This window comes from Crocodylus siamensis, chromosome 1, assembly GCF_052110815.1.
Source record: "Crocodylus siamensis isolate JL-2025a chromosome 1, ASM5211081v1, whole genome shotgun sequence".
NCBI classification, from domain to species: Eukaryota; Metazoa; Chordata; order Crocodylia; family Crocodylidae; genus Crocodylus; species Crocodylus siamensis.
Genome location: NC_143395.1, coordinates 376,896,406 through 376,913,645, shown reverse-complemented (window position 1 = coordinate 376,913,645; position 17,240 = coordinate 376,896,406). Strand labels below are relative to the sequence as shown.

At 43.2% G+C, this 17,240-nt stretch overlaps 1 protein-coding gene across 7 annotated transcripts in view; it reads right to left on the bottom strand.

Annotated features, from left to right (window-relative positions):
- The window catches only part of N4BP2L2 (NEDD4 binding protein 2 like 2), a 103,572-nt gene that overhangs the window by 74,691 nt on the left and 11,641 nt on the right, over positions 1–17,240 (bottom strand). For 6 of the 7 annotated variants that reach the window (XM_090027852.1, XM_090027843.1, XM_090027860.1 and 3 more), the window contains exons 3-5: positions 13,849–13,973; positions 4,729–4,817; positions 4,268–4,344 (exon numbers count right to left, since the gene is read on the bottom strand). In XM_090027852.1, the coding sequence (XP_089883978.1) occupies positions 4,268–4,344; positions 4,729–4,817; positions 13,849–13,973 (291 nt within the window). Of the gene's footprint in view, positions 1–4,267; positions 4,345–4,728; positions 4,818–9,687; positions 9,817–13,848; positions 13,974–17,240 lie in introns of those variants that run through there. The other variant, XM_090027885.1, reaches the window with a different exon arrangement.

The following is a 17,240-nucleotide window of genomic DNA, read 5'->3' as shown; positions in this document are numbered from 1 at the left end:
GAGCTCAATGGGCATTACCATATCCGAGTCAGAGGGGCTGTACTAAGCTATCCTTGTCGTAGTTTCCCTATCGGCATGTATGGGGGAAATACAGGCCATGAGTTTTATAGCCATGCTCAGTGTCCGGTGCATTTAATCAACTTCATAGCTGTTTTTCATTGCATAGCACATGCTGCTTTTGGCAGCAGTTTAATGATAGACAAAGTATTTAATGACATTTCCTTGTGTGCAAATGAAAGACGAGGAGCTTTTGCTCCCATACTGATTGGGGCGGGAAAATTCATCTTATATCTAAGTAGATACAGTATAAGATGAATTAGTTGACAGAAAAAATAATAAATTTTGTGTACTTGTAAGTAACTGAGAATTATTTTAAATGAGAGATGCAATGAAACATATATTTTCATTTAAGGCACAATATAAGTGTGCTAACAAATCTACTGATTCATTGTTATTGCATCTCAAAATTAGAGTACAATGCCAACACAAAGGAGGACTGGGATATCACACTAAATGAAGTAATTTAAATCAAATAAAACTCAAAAGTATAATCATGCACTTTAAGACTAATAAGAACTGGAGCTATAGGAAGCACCTAGGAAAAAGTCTTTAGTGTATTAGTCAACTACAGAAGGATTGTGAGCTACCAAATGGTATTGCCATGAAAACTGCAAAAACTGTACAAGGCACTTGCAAGAACTCATCTGGATTAGAATCTTCAAGAAAAGGTGGACTCGAACAGCAACAGCTGCAGAGAAGAACTGCTAGGATGAACAAGGAATGGGAAAAGCCTATTTTACGGGAGGCGCCTAAAAACAGCTTGACTTATTTAACTCTGTAAAAGGAAAGCTGAAAGGGAATCACTGCTCTTCAAATATACTGGGGGAATAAGCTCTTATTTAAGCTTTAGAATAAGATTCGTGTAAAACATAAGGCATAAAAAATAGCCATTAACAAACTGAAAATAACTACCAGATAAATATTTCTAACCATAAGATAAATGATATTCTGGAACAGGCTTCCTGTAACCACATACTCCTGTTCCATTTTTCCTGAGAGAAAAGCCTTTCTTCTGGCACAAACAGAGCTGTTATAACTGTTTGAGAGCTTTCTTGCAAAGAGCACTGACTCTTTTGCCAGAAGGTATATCAGGTACCAGTGAGGTAGGTACCTGATACCTTTGGCTTCAAATAAGATACTGAAAACCTTTCAGTTTCAACTGAACCTTTGGCTCCAAATGAGATACTGAACTTCACTAGCTGAAGAGGCACATGGTTAATTTGTTATGTTTCCTTATCCCAACTGGAACACAGGGGTCTTCACTGTTCTGCAACCTTTCACTTTTTCCCACATCACTTCAAGGGTTAATTCCACCTTTGCTGTACATTTCTAAGCTGTCTACAGTCTGCTTCAAATATGAACAATATAGGCAGACATCAAGTGAAAATGTTGCTTCTTTTCAGTCAACCTTGCACTCATAATCCATAGACTCTCAGGGCACATCTACACGTTCATTAATGCGCAATGGTTACTGTGCATTAAATTTAGTACTTGTATAACAGTACTAAATTAATGCACAGCAACTGGAGTTACTATACAGTAGCGGCAACACACCTTTTTAGTGGTGCTACAGTGCAGTAGCCTAATAATACTGTGCAATAGTGTATTAGCACTGTTTGCTTTGTGACACACCACTGTGTAGTCAGTGTCTTGTGCAGACAAGTTCTCTGGCACCTTAACTCAGGGGCAGGCAAAATATGGCCCATGGGCCAAATCCAGCCCATCAGACCATTCTATCCAGCCCGCAGGACCCCTAAAAAATTTAGAAAATATTTATCTGCTCCAGGCTGCCTGCAAAAGAGGACAGGAACAAGGGGCAGCAAGACCCATGGTGAGCCGTCAGTAGGAGGCAGGAACCCAGCCCTGCCCCACCCCAGGCCATTTCCCTGGTTCCTGCCCACACCCTGGTCCAGCAGCATGTGGCTTCTGGCTGTGTGCCCCGACCAGGAAGGACAGGTGGTATGTGTGTGTGTAGGGAGAGGAGAGCAAGCGTGAGCAGGCAGGGGCAGAGCGTACATGTATATGTGTGTTTGTAGGGCGAGGTCCACATGTACACCCCACCATACACATCCATCCACACTCTGCCCCTGCACTGCTATGCATGCAGACCCCCACACCCCGTCACATACCCCAGCCACCCTCCCCACAAACCCCATATGCACCCATACCCCACATATCTACACACACCCATATGCTCCCTCACCCACATACCCACACAGCCCCCCACAAACCTATACCAACCCCTCACAATATACAAACATAAGACTTCATTTTAAGGTATTGTGCAATTACCTCTATGTACACAACACAAACACATATAAGCCAGGGCAAAAATATTGTTTGAAATCAAATCAATGAATGTTTTAGATGTTCACTTTTTAGAATATAATTTGGTATTTTTCTGGTTCCAAGATGGCAAAACCCCTTGTTGAAAGGAGTATTTTTGGGGGCAAAAGGAGGGACTTCTGGTGGCAAAGGTCAGGGGCTAGGGGCAAGATGGTGACCAAGGGGTGAGGCACATGTCAAAAGGCAGGAATACCCATGTGGCCCTCGACAGCTTGCCAAAACTCATAAGTGGCCCTCCGCTTGAAATAATTGCCCGCCGCTGCCTTAACTCATCTCCCATCACAGAAAATTTAAAGATTCCTGTTTTAATGCTTCATTGATATAAACTGGAAAAGAGAAGGACAATGTCCAGTGATAAATGCAGCTGCAACTCCTTTGCATTGAGAAAGACATGTGGAGAAGAAGTGATCCCCACAGGTGGATGCTGGCTGTGGAGTGGGCAAGACCACAGGCACTGATGATGCATTGATTCCATATATATTAACAGCCACCTGCACACATATGATTTCAAAACTTGACACCAGCAGTGGTAAACTGCCATTTATCTTTTATACAGTCTACAAAAATAAATATCTCTGGCACAAAAGTATAATTTATACATTCATATGCTAACTACTTTACTAGCTGGAAAGATGGTAAATCTCACACATCAGTGTCTCTAACATTTGGGAGTTTGATTCAATATCAACTCTGAAGGAAGGTCACCATTTTCTGGAGAGATCTGTATTTTCACCAATGAACTGTTACTTGAGTGTTGAGTGCCTCTGTTCAGTAGGAGCTGAACTGATCAGAGACCCAACAATATACATATTTTTGTTTTACTACAGCATTACAATAAAGTGGTCACTCTTATTTTAAATTGCCCTTTTAAACTACATTTTAATTACATATTTGGTCATTCAGTTGAATTTAAATTAGGTGATCTATGGTAATTCTCAGATTACTTCCAAATATAGATTAGAATCCAGTTTTATTTTGATTTGGGCAAAACAATAAGTTATACCAATGTAAAACTACTTTTGTACTATAGAGTGCCACTGTCCCTTCTGAGCATAGATCAACTCAAGTACTTTGTTATCAGCTTCAGAATGATTCCTTATTGTCAGGAAATTATTTTTTTCTACTGTTCCTTTCCCACCTCCCATTTGTCACTGACTTCTGCCAGGTTTGCTTGGCATAAGCAAAGCTCCACAGACTCAAAAGCAGTTAAACTGGATAACAAACAGCAGAAATTAATAAGAAAATTGAGCAGTGATATGGACATCATAACAGATCAGATCAATAGTCTATCTAACCCAGCATCTTGTATCCACCAGAAATGGATGCTTTTGGACTGGGGAGGAAGGAGAAGAAACTTAAAAAAAAAAATCATACTGCAAAACAGCCACTGCATACGGGAATTTTCTTTCTAACCCCCTACTGATTAGCAATAAAATTATATCTTTATGCATGAGTCATTGACAATGTTTTGTACTGTCTGTTTTAACTTTTGATGTTGTTGTCTATATAACATTATCTTTTTTGTAACTTTTGAGCTTATAGCTTCCACAATGTTTGGACTTCCATAGGTTAACTTAATTATCCATTGCATAAAGTGGCTCCTATGAATCCAATCAGTTTTCTACTTATGTCCATGGAAATTTCACTACTGACCTCAGTTGCAACTGGATGGTAACAATTCTGTTTATTCATGTGTCAATGGTTAAATTAACAATATGTTTAAATAAATGTAAATAAAAGTACTTATTAGCAATACACACATTACATTTATGGGCCGAGGAGATCTTGAAACAATGTTCAACTAATTTTTAATAAAAAGTAAAGAAAGTAACTATGATAGCTATTATAACACGCGTCTTACTTTTCTAATTCCTCAGGGTCAAACTTCCACCATGTATCTGGCTCGCGGAATTCTACTATGTAGCCTTTTTCTAGAGCCTACAACAAGCAAAGAAACACGCATGAAAAGTGTAACTTTACCAAACCGTGCGATGCAAAACAATACAGAAAAATGCATAGAAAAATAATAATAGTAAAAGCTTGGTTATTAGTAAGTATAACGTAGTGCTAGCATGCTGAAATGTAGTTCACGCCCCACAAAGCAAGCCTACAATTCATCCTGGCCTAAACATATGCAATCATATTATCCTAACTGAACTATTACCACCCCTGTTAATGACCATGCCAAAAAGTTGCCGTTCCAAAGGAGTGTTAATAAGAAAAACCTATCTAGACAAAGTAGTCACATTTATCATTTCAGAAGGTAAGACTGCAAAGAAAATCATTTTAAGAAAAAAAATAATTTAGGATATTTATATTTACCATTTCTACATACGGCTTCATTTCCCAGGCTTGAGTATTAGTATTGTCTATTATAATTGGAGATCTTCCCTGTTCCATTGCTTGTCTTGCTACAATAGGATAATAAATTAAATACAGAATTAATACTTTAAATCAAGTAAAAGGATGAAAATAAGCTATTTGTTCTAGAAGATATTTTATTAGCCTTTCTATGATGAACTGATCCAATCTGGATTGAGAAAGACTTTTGTGGGTGGTGTCTTTTATCAGACCAATTGCATGGTTGGGATAGACTTAGACAAGCTCTTGAAGGCTGTACACTCCACAAACCCGAAGGAGGTCCCAACCATGCAGTCAGTCCAATAAATGTTATCACCCACAAAAATCCTTGCCTTTCACGTATTTCCTGGACCATCACAGCTACATCACTCCAACTCAAATATGGATTTTTATTTCGTTAGATTCCATCTGAACAAGAACTGAGACTTTGCTTCAAGATAAGTAAACAAACAGTAATTTACTTAATAAGGGTGTTCAAATATGGGTACACATCAGTAACGGTCATCCTCTTGCTTCCAATATATCAAAGAGGGATTAGTCTTCAGCATGTAGACAGGAAGGATATTGGCCATACAGCTTCTATATATTTACCTTTACAAACAGTTCCTAGAAGGACAACTTTGGAGCCACACTATATGAAACACTATTGGTTTCAACAGAGAACACAAAAAAATACCTTTATGAAACCTATACAGGGTTCAAAATTCTTCTTTTTTAGAGCTGCTAACATTCCACATCTAAAAATAAGCATTACATGCAGAACAAATTCAAAAAGCTCCCTATGACAATCAATATTTCTGAGCAAACAGAAACAAACTATTTCTAAAAATACATAACAATATTTTTCATATTATACACATTGTGACCATATACATAAATGCACACACATGCATGCACACTTTCAAACTGTTGGGCTGGGCAGTATGTATTTATTTATTATTTGTTCTCCCAAAACACGCATTTCCCTTTTAGTTCTTGGTAAGAAATCTGACTTAAGAGTTGCAGAACCAAGAGGCAGAAGCAAAACAATGTTTCAGTGCTTCTACAGTTACTAACCATATAATAACAACTGACACCCAGGAAAAAGCGAATTTGCTAAATGGGTACTTTGCATCAGTTTTTCATCAGCCCCACGGGACGGCCCTGCCCACTATGGGTCAGGGAGGCCCGGGCAAGGGAGATTCCTTGCCCTCCATCGAAGCTGACCTCATGAAGGAACACCTCGACAGGCTGGATACCTTCAAGACAACCAGCCCTGATGGGTTACACTCAAGGGTATTCAGGGAGCTGGCAAGCGTCATAGCTCAGCTCCTGGCATGGATCATTGAGAGCTCTTGGCGCTCTGGTAAAGGGCCTGATGACTGGAAGAGGGCCAATGTTGTGCCTATCTTCAAGAAAGGCAGGAAAGTAGATCCGGCAAACTACAGGCCCATCAGCCTGACCTCGATCCTGTGGAAGGTCTTGGAAAAGATTATCAAGGAGACCATCCTTAACAGACTAGCTGAAGGCAATATCCTGAGGGATATCCAGCATGGGTTTGTTGCGGGTAGGTCTTGCTTGACCAATCTCATTTCCTTATATGACCAGGTGACTTATCACCTGGACAAGGGAGAAGAGATAGATGTCATATACCTTGACTTTAAAAAAGCCTTTGATCTGGTATCGCACGATCACCTCTTGGCTAAACTGGCTAACTGCGGCCTCGATGTCACCACGATCCACTGGCTGGGGAACTGGCTCCGTGGTAGGACCCAGAGGGTGGTGATCGACGGGAGTCAATTGTCTTGGTGTGCTGTGACCAGTGGGGTCCCTCAGGGCTCTGTCCTAGGGCCTATACTGTTTAACATCTTCATCAATGATGTGGACATTGGTGTCAGAAGCGGACTGGCCAAGTTTGCCAAAGACACCAAACTCTGGGGTAAAGCATCCACACCTGAGGATAGGAGGGTGATCCAGGTAGATCTGGACAGACTCATGAAATGGGCGGATGAGAACCTGATGGTGTTCAACACCGAAAAATGCAAGTTCTCCACCTTGGGAGGAAAAACCTGCACCATGATTATAGCCTTGGTAATGCTACGCTGGTTAGCACTACAGATAAAAGGGACTTGGGGGTCATGGTTGACCACAGTATGAACGTGAGCCTTCAGTGTGATGCTGTGGCTAGTAAAGTGAGCAAAACACTGGCTTGCATCTATAGATGCTTCTCAAGCAGATCCCAGGACGTCATTCGCCTGCTGTACTCGGCCTTGGTGAAGCCGCAGCTGGAGTACTGCATCCAGTTTTGGGCTCTGCAATTCAAAAAGGATGTGGAGAAGCTTGAGAGGGTGCAGAGGAGAGCATGATCAGAGGTCAGGAAAACAGACCTTATGATGAGAGGCTGAGAGCAATGGGGCTATTCAGCCTGGAAAAGCGCAGGCTCAGGGGTGATCTGATGGCCAACTATAAGTTTATCAGGGGTGCTCATCAGGATTTGGGGGAATGACTGTTTACCAGAGTCCCCCAAGTGATGAGAAGATCAAATGGTCACAAACTCTACTGTGACCGGTTCAGGCTGGACATAAGAAAGAACTTCTTCACTGTCCGGGCCCTGAAGATTTGGAACAGACTGCCACCTGAGGCGGTTCAAGCACTCACTTTGAATACCTTCAAAACACATTTGGATGCTTATCTTGCTGGGAACTTATGATCCCTACTGACTTCCTGCCTCTGGGGCAGGGGGCTAGACTTGATGATCCTCCGGGGTCCCTTCCAGCCCAGATGTCTATGAAATCTATAATTTTTAAACACTAATACAACTTCTGTAGAATATTACTTAAGTAATACTGTAATACCTGGCACAATTTAGATAAGGCACATTCAATTTTAGGGTGACACTGGCAGTGATATCTGTACTTAAAACTGCCTTATATTTTTCAGTCTAGAGTCTAGGATCTTTCTGTCTGTTTTTGAAAAATTTGCCAAAACCTGACTATTTCAGGCCACTATTTTTCATGCTATGTGTCCCCCTCAGAGCGATTTTTTTTAAAACATACTACTGCATAACAGTTCGGAGCAAAGATTAAGGAAAAGTGAAATGTTGCTTTACCCATATTAAATTCTTACAAATATTGTTTCACTGACAAGCATTAAAAACCTCTAAGCTTTGGAGACAGAGCTTGAAATATGGAAGTTTACTTTGTTACCAGATGCAACTTTTCTTGCTTTAAAATGAATGAAAGGACTGCATAACATGAATAATGAAGGACAAAGAATTTCATCTAACAGCTCCTATCCTGATTCCATAAACTTCAGTTGAGCTACAGCACTTTTTAGAAAGACGTTTAATACTGATTTAAAGATTTTCTTGTTATACAGAATCCAGAGTATTCCTACATATTTTTTTCCACTGGTTAATCATCCTCACTATAAAAAGCACTTGCACTTTGTTTTCAAATCTGAATTGGTCTGGCTTCTGTTTTCAGCCAGTCTACTGTGTTACGCTTTGTCTGCAATTTTGAAAAGGCCTCTATTACAAAAGATTTTCTTCCCCATACAGATCCTATAAATTATGATCATGCAACCCCTCTGAACTTCTTTCCTGCTAAATTAAATAAATTAAGGTTTTTAATTTCTCACTGTAAAAGCAGTTTTCACGTTTCAAATCCTTCTTGCAGCTCCTTCCCAAGTCCCTTCCAAATTGTGAAGATCATCTGTAGGAAGTCTGATGCCAGAACTGGACACTGTATTCCAAAGCAGGCATTTAGACAGCATGGGCAAGGAAACAGCTGCTTGACTCAAAGGTAAAAGCACCAGCACAGAAACAGTGCTGAATACAAGCAGAAGGGAGTGAAGTCAAGGGGAGTGGAGCCAAGGAATGTTTTGGAGGCATGAGATGGAGGGATGGGGATATGGTGGGGTAATGGGCAGCAGCGACGGAGACATGAAAGAAAGGTTTATTACCCCTATAACATATGAAACTCTAGAATTTAGAACTAAACCTAAAATTCCCAAGTTTTAAAATTTTTGACTGGCATATAGCTGTAAAACCCAAGGGTAAAGTAAGTCTCTCAATTTCTAGACCCAAATAGAAGATAACAGCCTACTGGTGCAACTAGAAAGGGGTACACATGGGGAAAAAATGATGACCCAGTTGGTCCAAGTATGGTATCCCAGGAGAAAGTAGGTGGAAATGCATCAGGAAGTTCCTGTTGTGGCATAACAGCAACAAGACTAGGCCCCAAACTCCTGCAAGTTCAGCAGCAAGACTGTTACTTCTTTATCGTAAATAGTTCTTTATACAAGTTCCTGTAAATAGGACATTGTTTCCAAACCAAAAGCCTCATCAAGACACCAGAGATTGCATTCAGCAGCCCACTTGCCCTGTGCCAGTTCAACTGCTGCTTCAAGCACAAGCTACACTGCTCAGACTATAGCTACTGCAAACTCCTTAGCAGCTGTAAGAGGGTTAAACACTGGATTGCATCACTTCCTGAGTCAGAGAGAAATGGCAGCAATTACAGCAATTAATCTTCATGCTTCTCTTTCAGTAAAGAAAAATCAGCTTACAACATGCACCCCAATTTTGGAGACCTGATTTTTTGGGGGAAAGGTGTATGTGGTATGCAAGTAAATGTGGTATTCAGATAGTGCAGGTGACAAAAACCTTTCCCTAAAGTCACAATTCTGTTGATGACGCATACAAAGATCAAGAGTGCCACATAAAATTTTAGGAGGACACAGGCAAGGATGCAGCTCGCTTTTTTAAACCTAGAAAGTTACAGAGGAGAGAAAAAGATGCACAGGTTGCAAGGTAAAATGCTCATACTCAGAAAATATGAGACTCAAAGTTACATATGCAGCCTTAACCTAGCCCCCTTGTACATTATGATACAGTCTTTAATTGCACGTTAATGTAATTTTTTTCCATATAAGCCCTACCTCATTCAGTGCACAGACTGGACCTGTCCTGGAGGTGAATCAAGAAGGTGCAGTGAAATTGTCAGTATGATCAATGCATCTCTCACTTAATGCAGAAGTTGGAAGGTATGTAACAAATAAGGCAGGTGACTGCAGGGAAAAAAAGGATTGTCTTATGATTAAGGCACTTGAAGAACATCTTTCCTAACTGGAGTCCATCCCTGCATCTGCTATATACCTATGTGATGGTAGCCAAGTCATTTTTCACAGATGGCCACTTATTGTACCTTCTTAATTTCCTGATTGCCTAACTTAAAATACTCGGGATCACATTTGCCAAGTGCTAACCCTCACTTACAAATCTAAAATCAGTTTAAAATGTACTTTCAACATACAAAGTTACATGAAAGTTTAATACTCTGGGGAAAAAAACCCAATGTCTGTGTATCAAAAATTGGGCATACAACGTTCGAGAATGTGTCTGATAAATAAAACCCTCAATATATCAGTATCTCTGAACCCTGGCTATAAAAGGGGAATTAAAGTCCCACCTGCTTTTATGGGCATGATAAGATTGCTTCACACATGAAGTATTCATATTCTTAGGTGACAGGTGCCACAGAAAATGCCCATGCAGAAGCTATTAATGCCCTACTTCCCCACAGTATTAAAATAGCATGGAGTAACTAAGAAATGACAACCCACACTGAATGATGAGCATGGATTAAAAAAAAAAAGTAATACCTACCCATTCAGTGATCATTGCCCAACCTGTACACTGAATGAAGCAAAAGGAACATGGAAAAACAGTTCTTTATTGGGGAGAGTCAAGAAGTTACCACACACAAATTTACCTGGTATTTGCCTGACAGACTGGAAGTATTTAAATCAAAACAGAGCTGAGTGAACTCTCAGCAGCTGCTGGGGGGTGGGGGGGGCCTGCAATGGGAAACACTCACTCATGTTTGCTCACTCAAATGCACATCCATAAAGACGCATAAAAAGAGGAAATTAAGCCAATAGTCAGCTTCTCCCAACTCAGAAAGGGGTACAACTAGATTGAGGGGAATTTACAAAAGTTTACAGAGAAAGATTACAGAATAGATATATCCCATGCATCCCTGATTGTTTTAAACTGTTAGATACTACTCTATTTTCTCCCATATCACAAATCCTCAAAAAGATATACACCTTGTTTTGGGAAGGCACAATGAAGGGAAGGAAAGATTTTTCCAGAATTGTGACTGAATCCTGACTGTATGGCTGAATCCTGACCATCACTGCTCAGACAAAAAAAAAAAGAGAGAGAGAGAGAGACAGAGAGAGAGAGAGAGAAAGCTACGTCTTTAACCCTCTTACGGCTGATACCAGATTGGCATCAGCTAGGAAAGGGTGAAAACTAACAGTGAGGCCAAATATGCACTATATCCCTCCCTCCCTACCTGGAAAAATACAGCACTGAGACCCACTACTCTTCTGCTCTGGAATAGTATAAGGTTTCTGACTTCTGTCTGCAGCTACTCCTCCACCACCTGTTGGCTGCCACAATTTCTGGCAACAGAACAGGGTTAAACTGAGAAGCAGCTCGACTCAAAGGCAAAAAACACCAGCACAGACAATAGACTAGATAATATGGTAAGCCAATGTGGTTTTCTCACTCTCAAATGTGTAGGGAGGGATACAAGTAGCAAAGCCTGAAGAGCATGTTTGAGAGGAACTCAAAAGGGGCCTAAAGTTTTATCCTGGAACCATGTAATTAAAGACTATCATAATATATATACGCAGAGGGACAGAATTCGAGTTGAACAGACAATCTTAAGTTTGAGCACTTCATTTTGCAACCTTAGCATTCTTAACACATATCATGTCATATCCAATAATTTTAATTGACTGCAGTATCAGATGGAACCATTACATTTAATTTTCAGGCTGATGAAAATTGTAAGAGTTTGAAATTTCAACAGATAAAAATCAAGCAGATCTGTAGAATTAGCCTCCAAAGTAATTCAAGTCTTTTTATATTGACAACAGACAATATTTAACTTCATAGACATTTTATAAATTATTCTTGACTAATCTTAGGGTGAGAATTATTCAGGGTTACAGCCAAAAGCACTTTAGCAAATGTACCCCACCACTCCCTACAACCATCTACATAGAAATGTAATTATTGGCTGTTTGCTTCTAAAGTAAATCTGGGTGGAAATTTTTCGACTGAAACATTATGTTTAGTGCCCTGAGAAAATCATGGGTTCTTGTTGAAAAGCCACAGCACGTGCGCAGGTAAAGTATCATTTTTCATGGATTATCCACCGAACTACCACCAATCTCGGCAAATGGGTCCTGGTAGTTTGGCGAATATTCGGTGAAAAAAAGATACTTTACCCATGCATGTGCAGCAGGCAGGCACACAGACAATGGCAGCAGAAAGCCAGGGCTAATGGAGCTTATCCCCCCTCAAACGCAGAGTAGCGCAAAGGGCCACAGGGCAGCCTGGGTACAGGCTCCAGGCAGCTGCAGCAGGTGTGTGTGTGTGTGTGTTGGGGGGGAAAGCACACACAGACAGACACAGAGCCTGCATGCAGACAGGATTGCTACAGCAGGCAAGTTGGGTAAGGGGCATTTGGGAGGGGGTGCAGATCGAGGCCCGCACAGGTTTGGAGGGAGTGTGGCAGTGGCAGGTGGAGCCCCAGGGTAGGTTGTGAGATACTCTGAGCCTGGCCAGCTCATCCAGGGACATGGGGGGCTTCCCGTCACTACACGCACCTCAGGATCTGTGTGCGGAGCGGAAGCAGGCTGTCCACTGAGGGCTGGGCTCTGTGCCCTGCTGCTCTTTTCCTGAAAGCCAGCTCCAGGAGCCAGCAGCAGCAGGCTCATGTGGTTATGCTGCTCCTGAGGCAGGGACAGTGGGGCAAAGAGCCCAGCAGGAGCCCCCTCCACCCCTCCTACCCCTGGACAAGCTGCCTGGACTCAGAGCATGTCATGATCCAACCCGGGGCCCCACTCACCCCATTCCCTCCCCACTGTGGGGGCCTCAATCTGACCCCCCTCCCCCATGCCTCTTCCCAGATTTACCTCTTTCTGTCTCTTTCTCAGGGCTTAAACAGACATTACATTTGTCCCTCCATAGTAGCTGTTTTAACACAAGAAAAAGTAACCGGCCACATGTTTGTTATTACGCTAAAAAAATTATCTGTTTTCCACAGAAATGGCAGATCCACAATAAAGTTGAAGTTTATCTTTCCAAAATAAATTTAACATGGGGTCAAATCTGAGAAACCCCCACAATACCCTGCTTTGCCCCCTCTGCTTCAACCCACCCAGTGGGATGCTGGTAGGCAGCCAGGCAGAAACTTCCAGGCAGCCTTGCCCTGGTTGCTTCCCAGCAGCAATGTAGACAGGGGAGCAGCAGGGGCAGGAGCTTGCAAGTGGGACCAGTCTCCAGTCTCAGGCTACCTGAAACACCTTTAAAGTTTGCAAAGGCAGCTCTCCAGCCAGTGGGTGATAATAAGGAACAGCTCTAAGATCCCCCAAGTCTCCAAGAGAGCTAGTCAGTGAGGAGAGACTCAGCAACAGGCTTGCCTGATTAGCTGCTGCCACCATGACAACAGCTAATGGAGGCCAGAGACAAATGCAACAGTGGGAAGTCTCTGCCCTTAGGCTGCCTGTGAGCCCGTCTGAAAGGGCTTGTAGGTAACTTGAGACTGAAACCCAATAATCAAATGCAACTCTGGCACTTGGCTGGAAATTGGACAATTTAAGGTTAATTAAAATTATTAACATTTGGAGTTTCCTCAGAAAAGATCAGCAGCAGAGAAGGCAACCTCAGACACCAGCTACTGCAGGGTCAGAAAAAATGGAAGAAACTTCAGAAGGTGAGACATGCAACACGCTACTAGTAAGCAGCTATGGCTGATTTTCCCCAGAAGCTTCAAGCAGTAGGAAGTACACATCTATGAAGCAAATTTATGGGACAAGCACAAAGAAAGGGAATTATTTCCTGCAGTCTTCCCGAATCTGAACACTTCACAAACCCATATATTTGTGGTTTAAGAAAAAGATAAAAAGTATCTTCCTCCATTTTCTATTAACTGATTAATACTTATATATAACAGTGGTACAATAACTTGCATTTTCTACCTCTAAGAGTAATCTAAAATAATTTCTCTTATACATTCACACCTCTCTTTTGGTTCCAGTCATGAGCATCACCAAGCTGACCCGCGTTATAGGTATATCCATCTTGCTGATTAAAATAGTCATCAGTGCTGAATACAATGCCATCGCGACTCTGACCAAGTAGAACACTGTCAAACAAAGGAAAAAAATAAAACCATTACAAATTATCCAAATCTTATTTTTTAGGAAGCAAACAATAAATGATATTGGAAAATTCTAATGGCATACTATTTATTTGGAGTTTCTTAATAACTTCAGATCATACCTGAATTTCTTTTACATGCCAATTTTCAACACAAAATTAAGCACTATTCTTTTCTCTCCACCACTTCCTAATATGTTTTGCTTTCCCTGCATACAACAGAAAACATGCATTCACCCTTACAGTCCACATCATGATAGGTTCTGACCTCACATTCTTTTAACATCTTTACACTCACAAAAAATCTGGGAAATATTACCCCCATTCTGTAATTGGAGTGCAGAAGAAACAGTCACAAAGGGCATTTCTGGTGTAGTTGGGAACAGAATTTGTTTCTTTTGAGTCTTTGGCAACACCTCAGGCACTGGGCTTGCTTTCATTCACCTTTATCAGTACTGACCTAGCACAAAGTTAACGCCCAGCAGTTTCTTTATTACTAGACCAAGGACAACAGTCACAAGCACCCACACAATCTTGCAGAACCATCTTACTAAGCAAGTTCAGGACTGGAATCTAATATTCACTCTTGCTAAAAACTATCCTTAGCTCATACCTTAGTGTCTCATCTTATTTTAAACAAGTCTTGCATATGATTTTTTCACATTTTAAACTTCTCTCTGAGCCATAAAAGAAATCTGTTGACTCCTACTCACCAGCTTTTCCTAAACCTTTAATGAAAAACCTTGTTTTAATATTAGCATATGTTATCTTTTCCCTGTTGAGAAAAAGTAGTCATTCCTTTATGGAACTAGGATTAAAATCATTACCATACTATCAATCCCTCATGTAAAAACATACCTTAATAGTTTGATAGTAAGAGATTTTGTCTCATAAGTATTCGATACACTATTATTTATACACAAGCAACAAAAAGAACAAAACCAACAAGGGTAAGACACTTTATTAAAATGTCTGTAAGAAAACGTTATCAATTAAAATGTTTGTAAAAAAGAAAAATACAAATTGATGTCTATTCTTTGACATACACTTGCCTTTTCACCTGTTCTCTTGCAGATCTAGCCCTCTAATCCAGGGACTGGCAATTATTTCAGGCGGAGGGCTGCTTACCCAACTTTGGCAGGCTGTGGAGAGCCGCATGGGTAGCCCCGCCTCTTGACAGGAGCCCTGTCCCCGGTCACCATCTTGGGACTAATGTCCCAGGGCCAGCACTGGTGGGGCCCAGAGCAGAGCGCAGGCTGGCAGGGGTCTGTGGAGCTGGGCTCGGTTGCATCAGCACGGAGAGGGGGGAGCTGGTCTGGCTCCATAGAGCTCCTGCCGGCTGGGAACCTATACATCTGCTGCCCTGCTCTGGGCCCTACCGGCACTGACCCTGGGGCACCAATGCAGGCCCCGTGCTCCCACTGACTCCCTGCCCACTCACACCCAGTGCCCCCAGCCCCGTGATACAGGTAGGGGGCACCGCACAGCCCCAACCCCCTGCTTGACAGCAGGGAAGAAGCTGGTGCTGAGCATGGGGAAAACCGGCCCCTCGCCTACCCCATAGCCAGTGCTCCCTGCTGCAGCCACTCACAGCCCACATGGGGCTGTCCGGAGCAGGCAACAGGCAGGCCCACACCGCTGCAGCACTCAGCACTGGCCACATGGCAAGCAAGGGACCACTTTTCCCTGTGCTCTGCACCACCTTGTAACCTGCCCCCGCTGCCAGCCTGGCAGTGGGGCCAAGCTACAAGGTGGTGCTGAGCACGGGGCAGGAGGAAACAGCCCCTTGCCTGCCCCATGCCCCGCACTGCAGCCGCCCGCAGCCGGGCTGGGGCTGCTTGTGCCTGCTCCAGACAGCCCCGCATGGGCTACGAGCGCCTGCAGCAGGGAGCACTGGCCATGGGGTGGGCAAGGAGCCGCTTTTCTTTGTGCAGGGAAGGAGCCCAGGGAAAAGCTGAGCGTGGGGTGGGGAAAAGCAGCCCCTCCCCCACCCTAAGGCTGTTGCTCCCTGCTGCAGCAGCTTGCAGCCCACGGGGCTATCTGGAGAAGGCACAGGCAGCCCCGTGCAGGCTGCGAGCAGCTGCAGCATAGGGCGCCAGCCATGGGGCAGGGAAGGGGCCACTTCCACCCACCCCCACGCTCCTTCCCTGCCTGGGGTCCTTCCCGCCCTTCTCCTCCCACACTTACCTGTGGTTCCAGCGCAGGGCAGCCACATGCTCCCAGGCCAGAAGCCCCAGGAGGGGCTTCCGGCTGGTGGGGTGGGGCTGGGCGGGTCCCAGTGTTGTTGGAGCCCACTGGGCTTCCCCTGGGTCCTACTGCCCTTGGTTCCTGTCATTTTTGACAGGAACCAAGGGCAGAGAAATATTAACTTGCTACATTTTTAGGGGCCCCAATGGCTGGAGAGAATGGTCTTTTGGGCCAGATCTGGCCCGCAGGCTGTATTTTGCCCACCCTGCTCTAATCCATCACACTTCACTTTCTGCCACCCCCATAATTTGATATCAACTTGTAACGGATTTATCCCTTATGTTTTTACTAACTTTCATTAAGACTTATTTTATCCCGTTATTTTTAACCAAAGTGCCTTATGTGTAGCAAATATATGGGGCTGGAAATTAATAAATTATTTTATTATAATTAATAAAATCCATACCACACCTGTTCCATCAGAATTATATTTATGTACAAAATAAAGGCTCCAAACCGTCAAAAATAACATTGTGCAGCCCCAATAAACATCTGCCTGAATAGTTCTTTTTACAGTGTGTGGTGGTGGGGGGGGAAGCACGCAGCTGGACAAAGAGCCAGGCAGACAATGATGGCACATGGGGGGTGGGGATGGAGCACTGCCACCTCCCAGGAGCAGGGCCAGGGCAGGGAAGCTCACTCGGCTGGGGTGAGGGCAGCAGAGCCCCTCTGCAGGGCAAGAAAGCTCACTGGACTTGTATGTGGCCACTGTGTGTGAGCTTCCCTGCCCTGTGGATGGGCGCCACTGCACTCGCTCTGCCTTGGCCCTGGTCCTGGGAGGTGGAGGTGCTCATTCCCACGCGCCCGTGCATATCCCCTAGGACTGCTCCAAGTACCCCCAGGGGTACACGTACCCCCAGTTGACAACCCATGAGCTACTGGCTTCTTTTGGCTGGTGTATCTGATAATGTCACTAATGCGACATAAATGCTGCGTGCATGTGCGCAGCTGCACAAACATAGCCAGGAATGCAGTTGGGCAGCATGGAGAGCAGTGTCTTACTGGC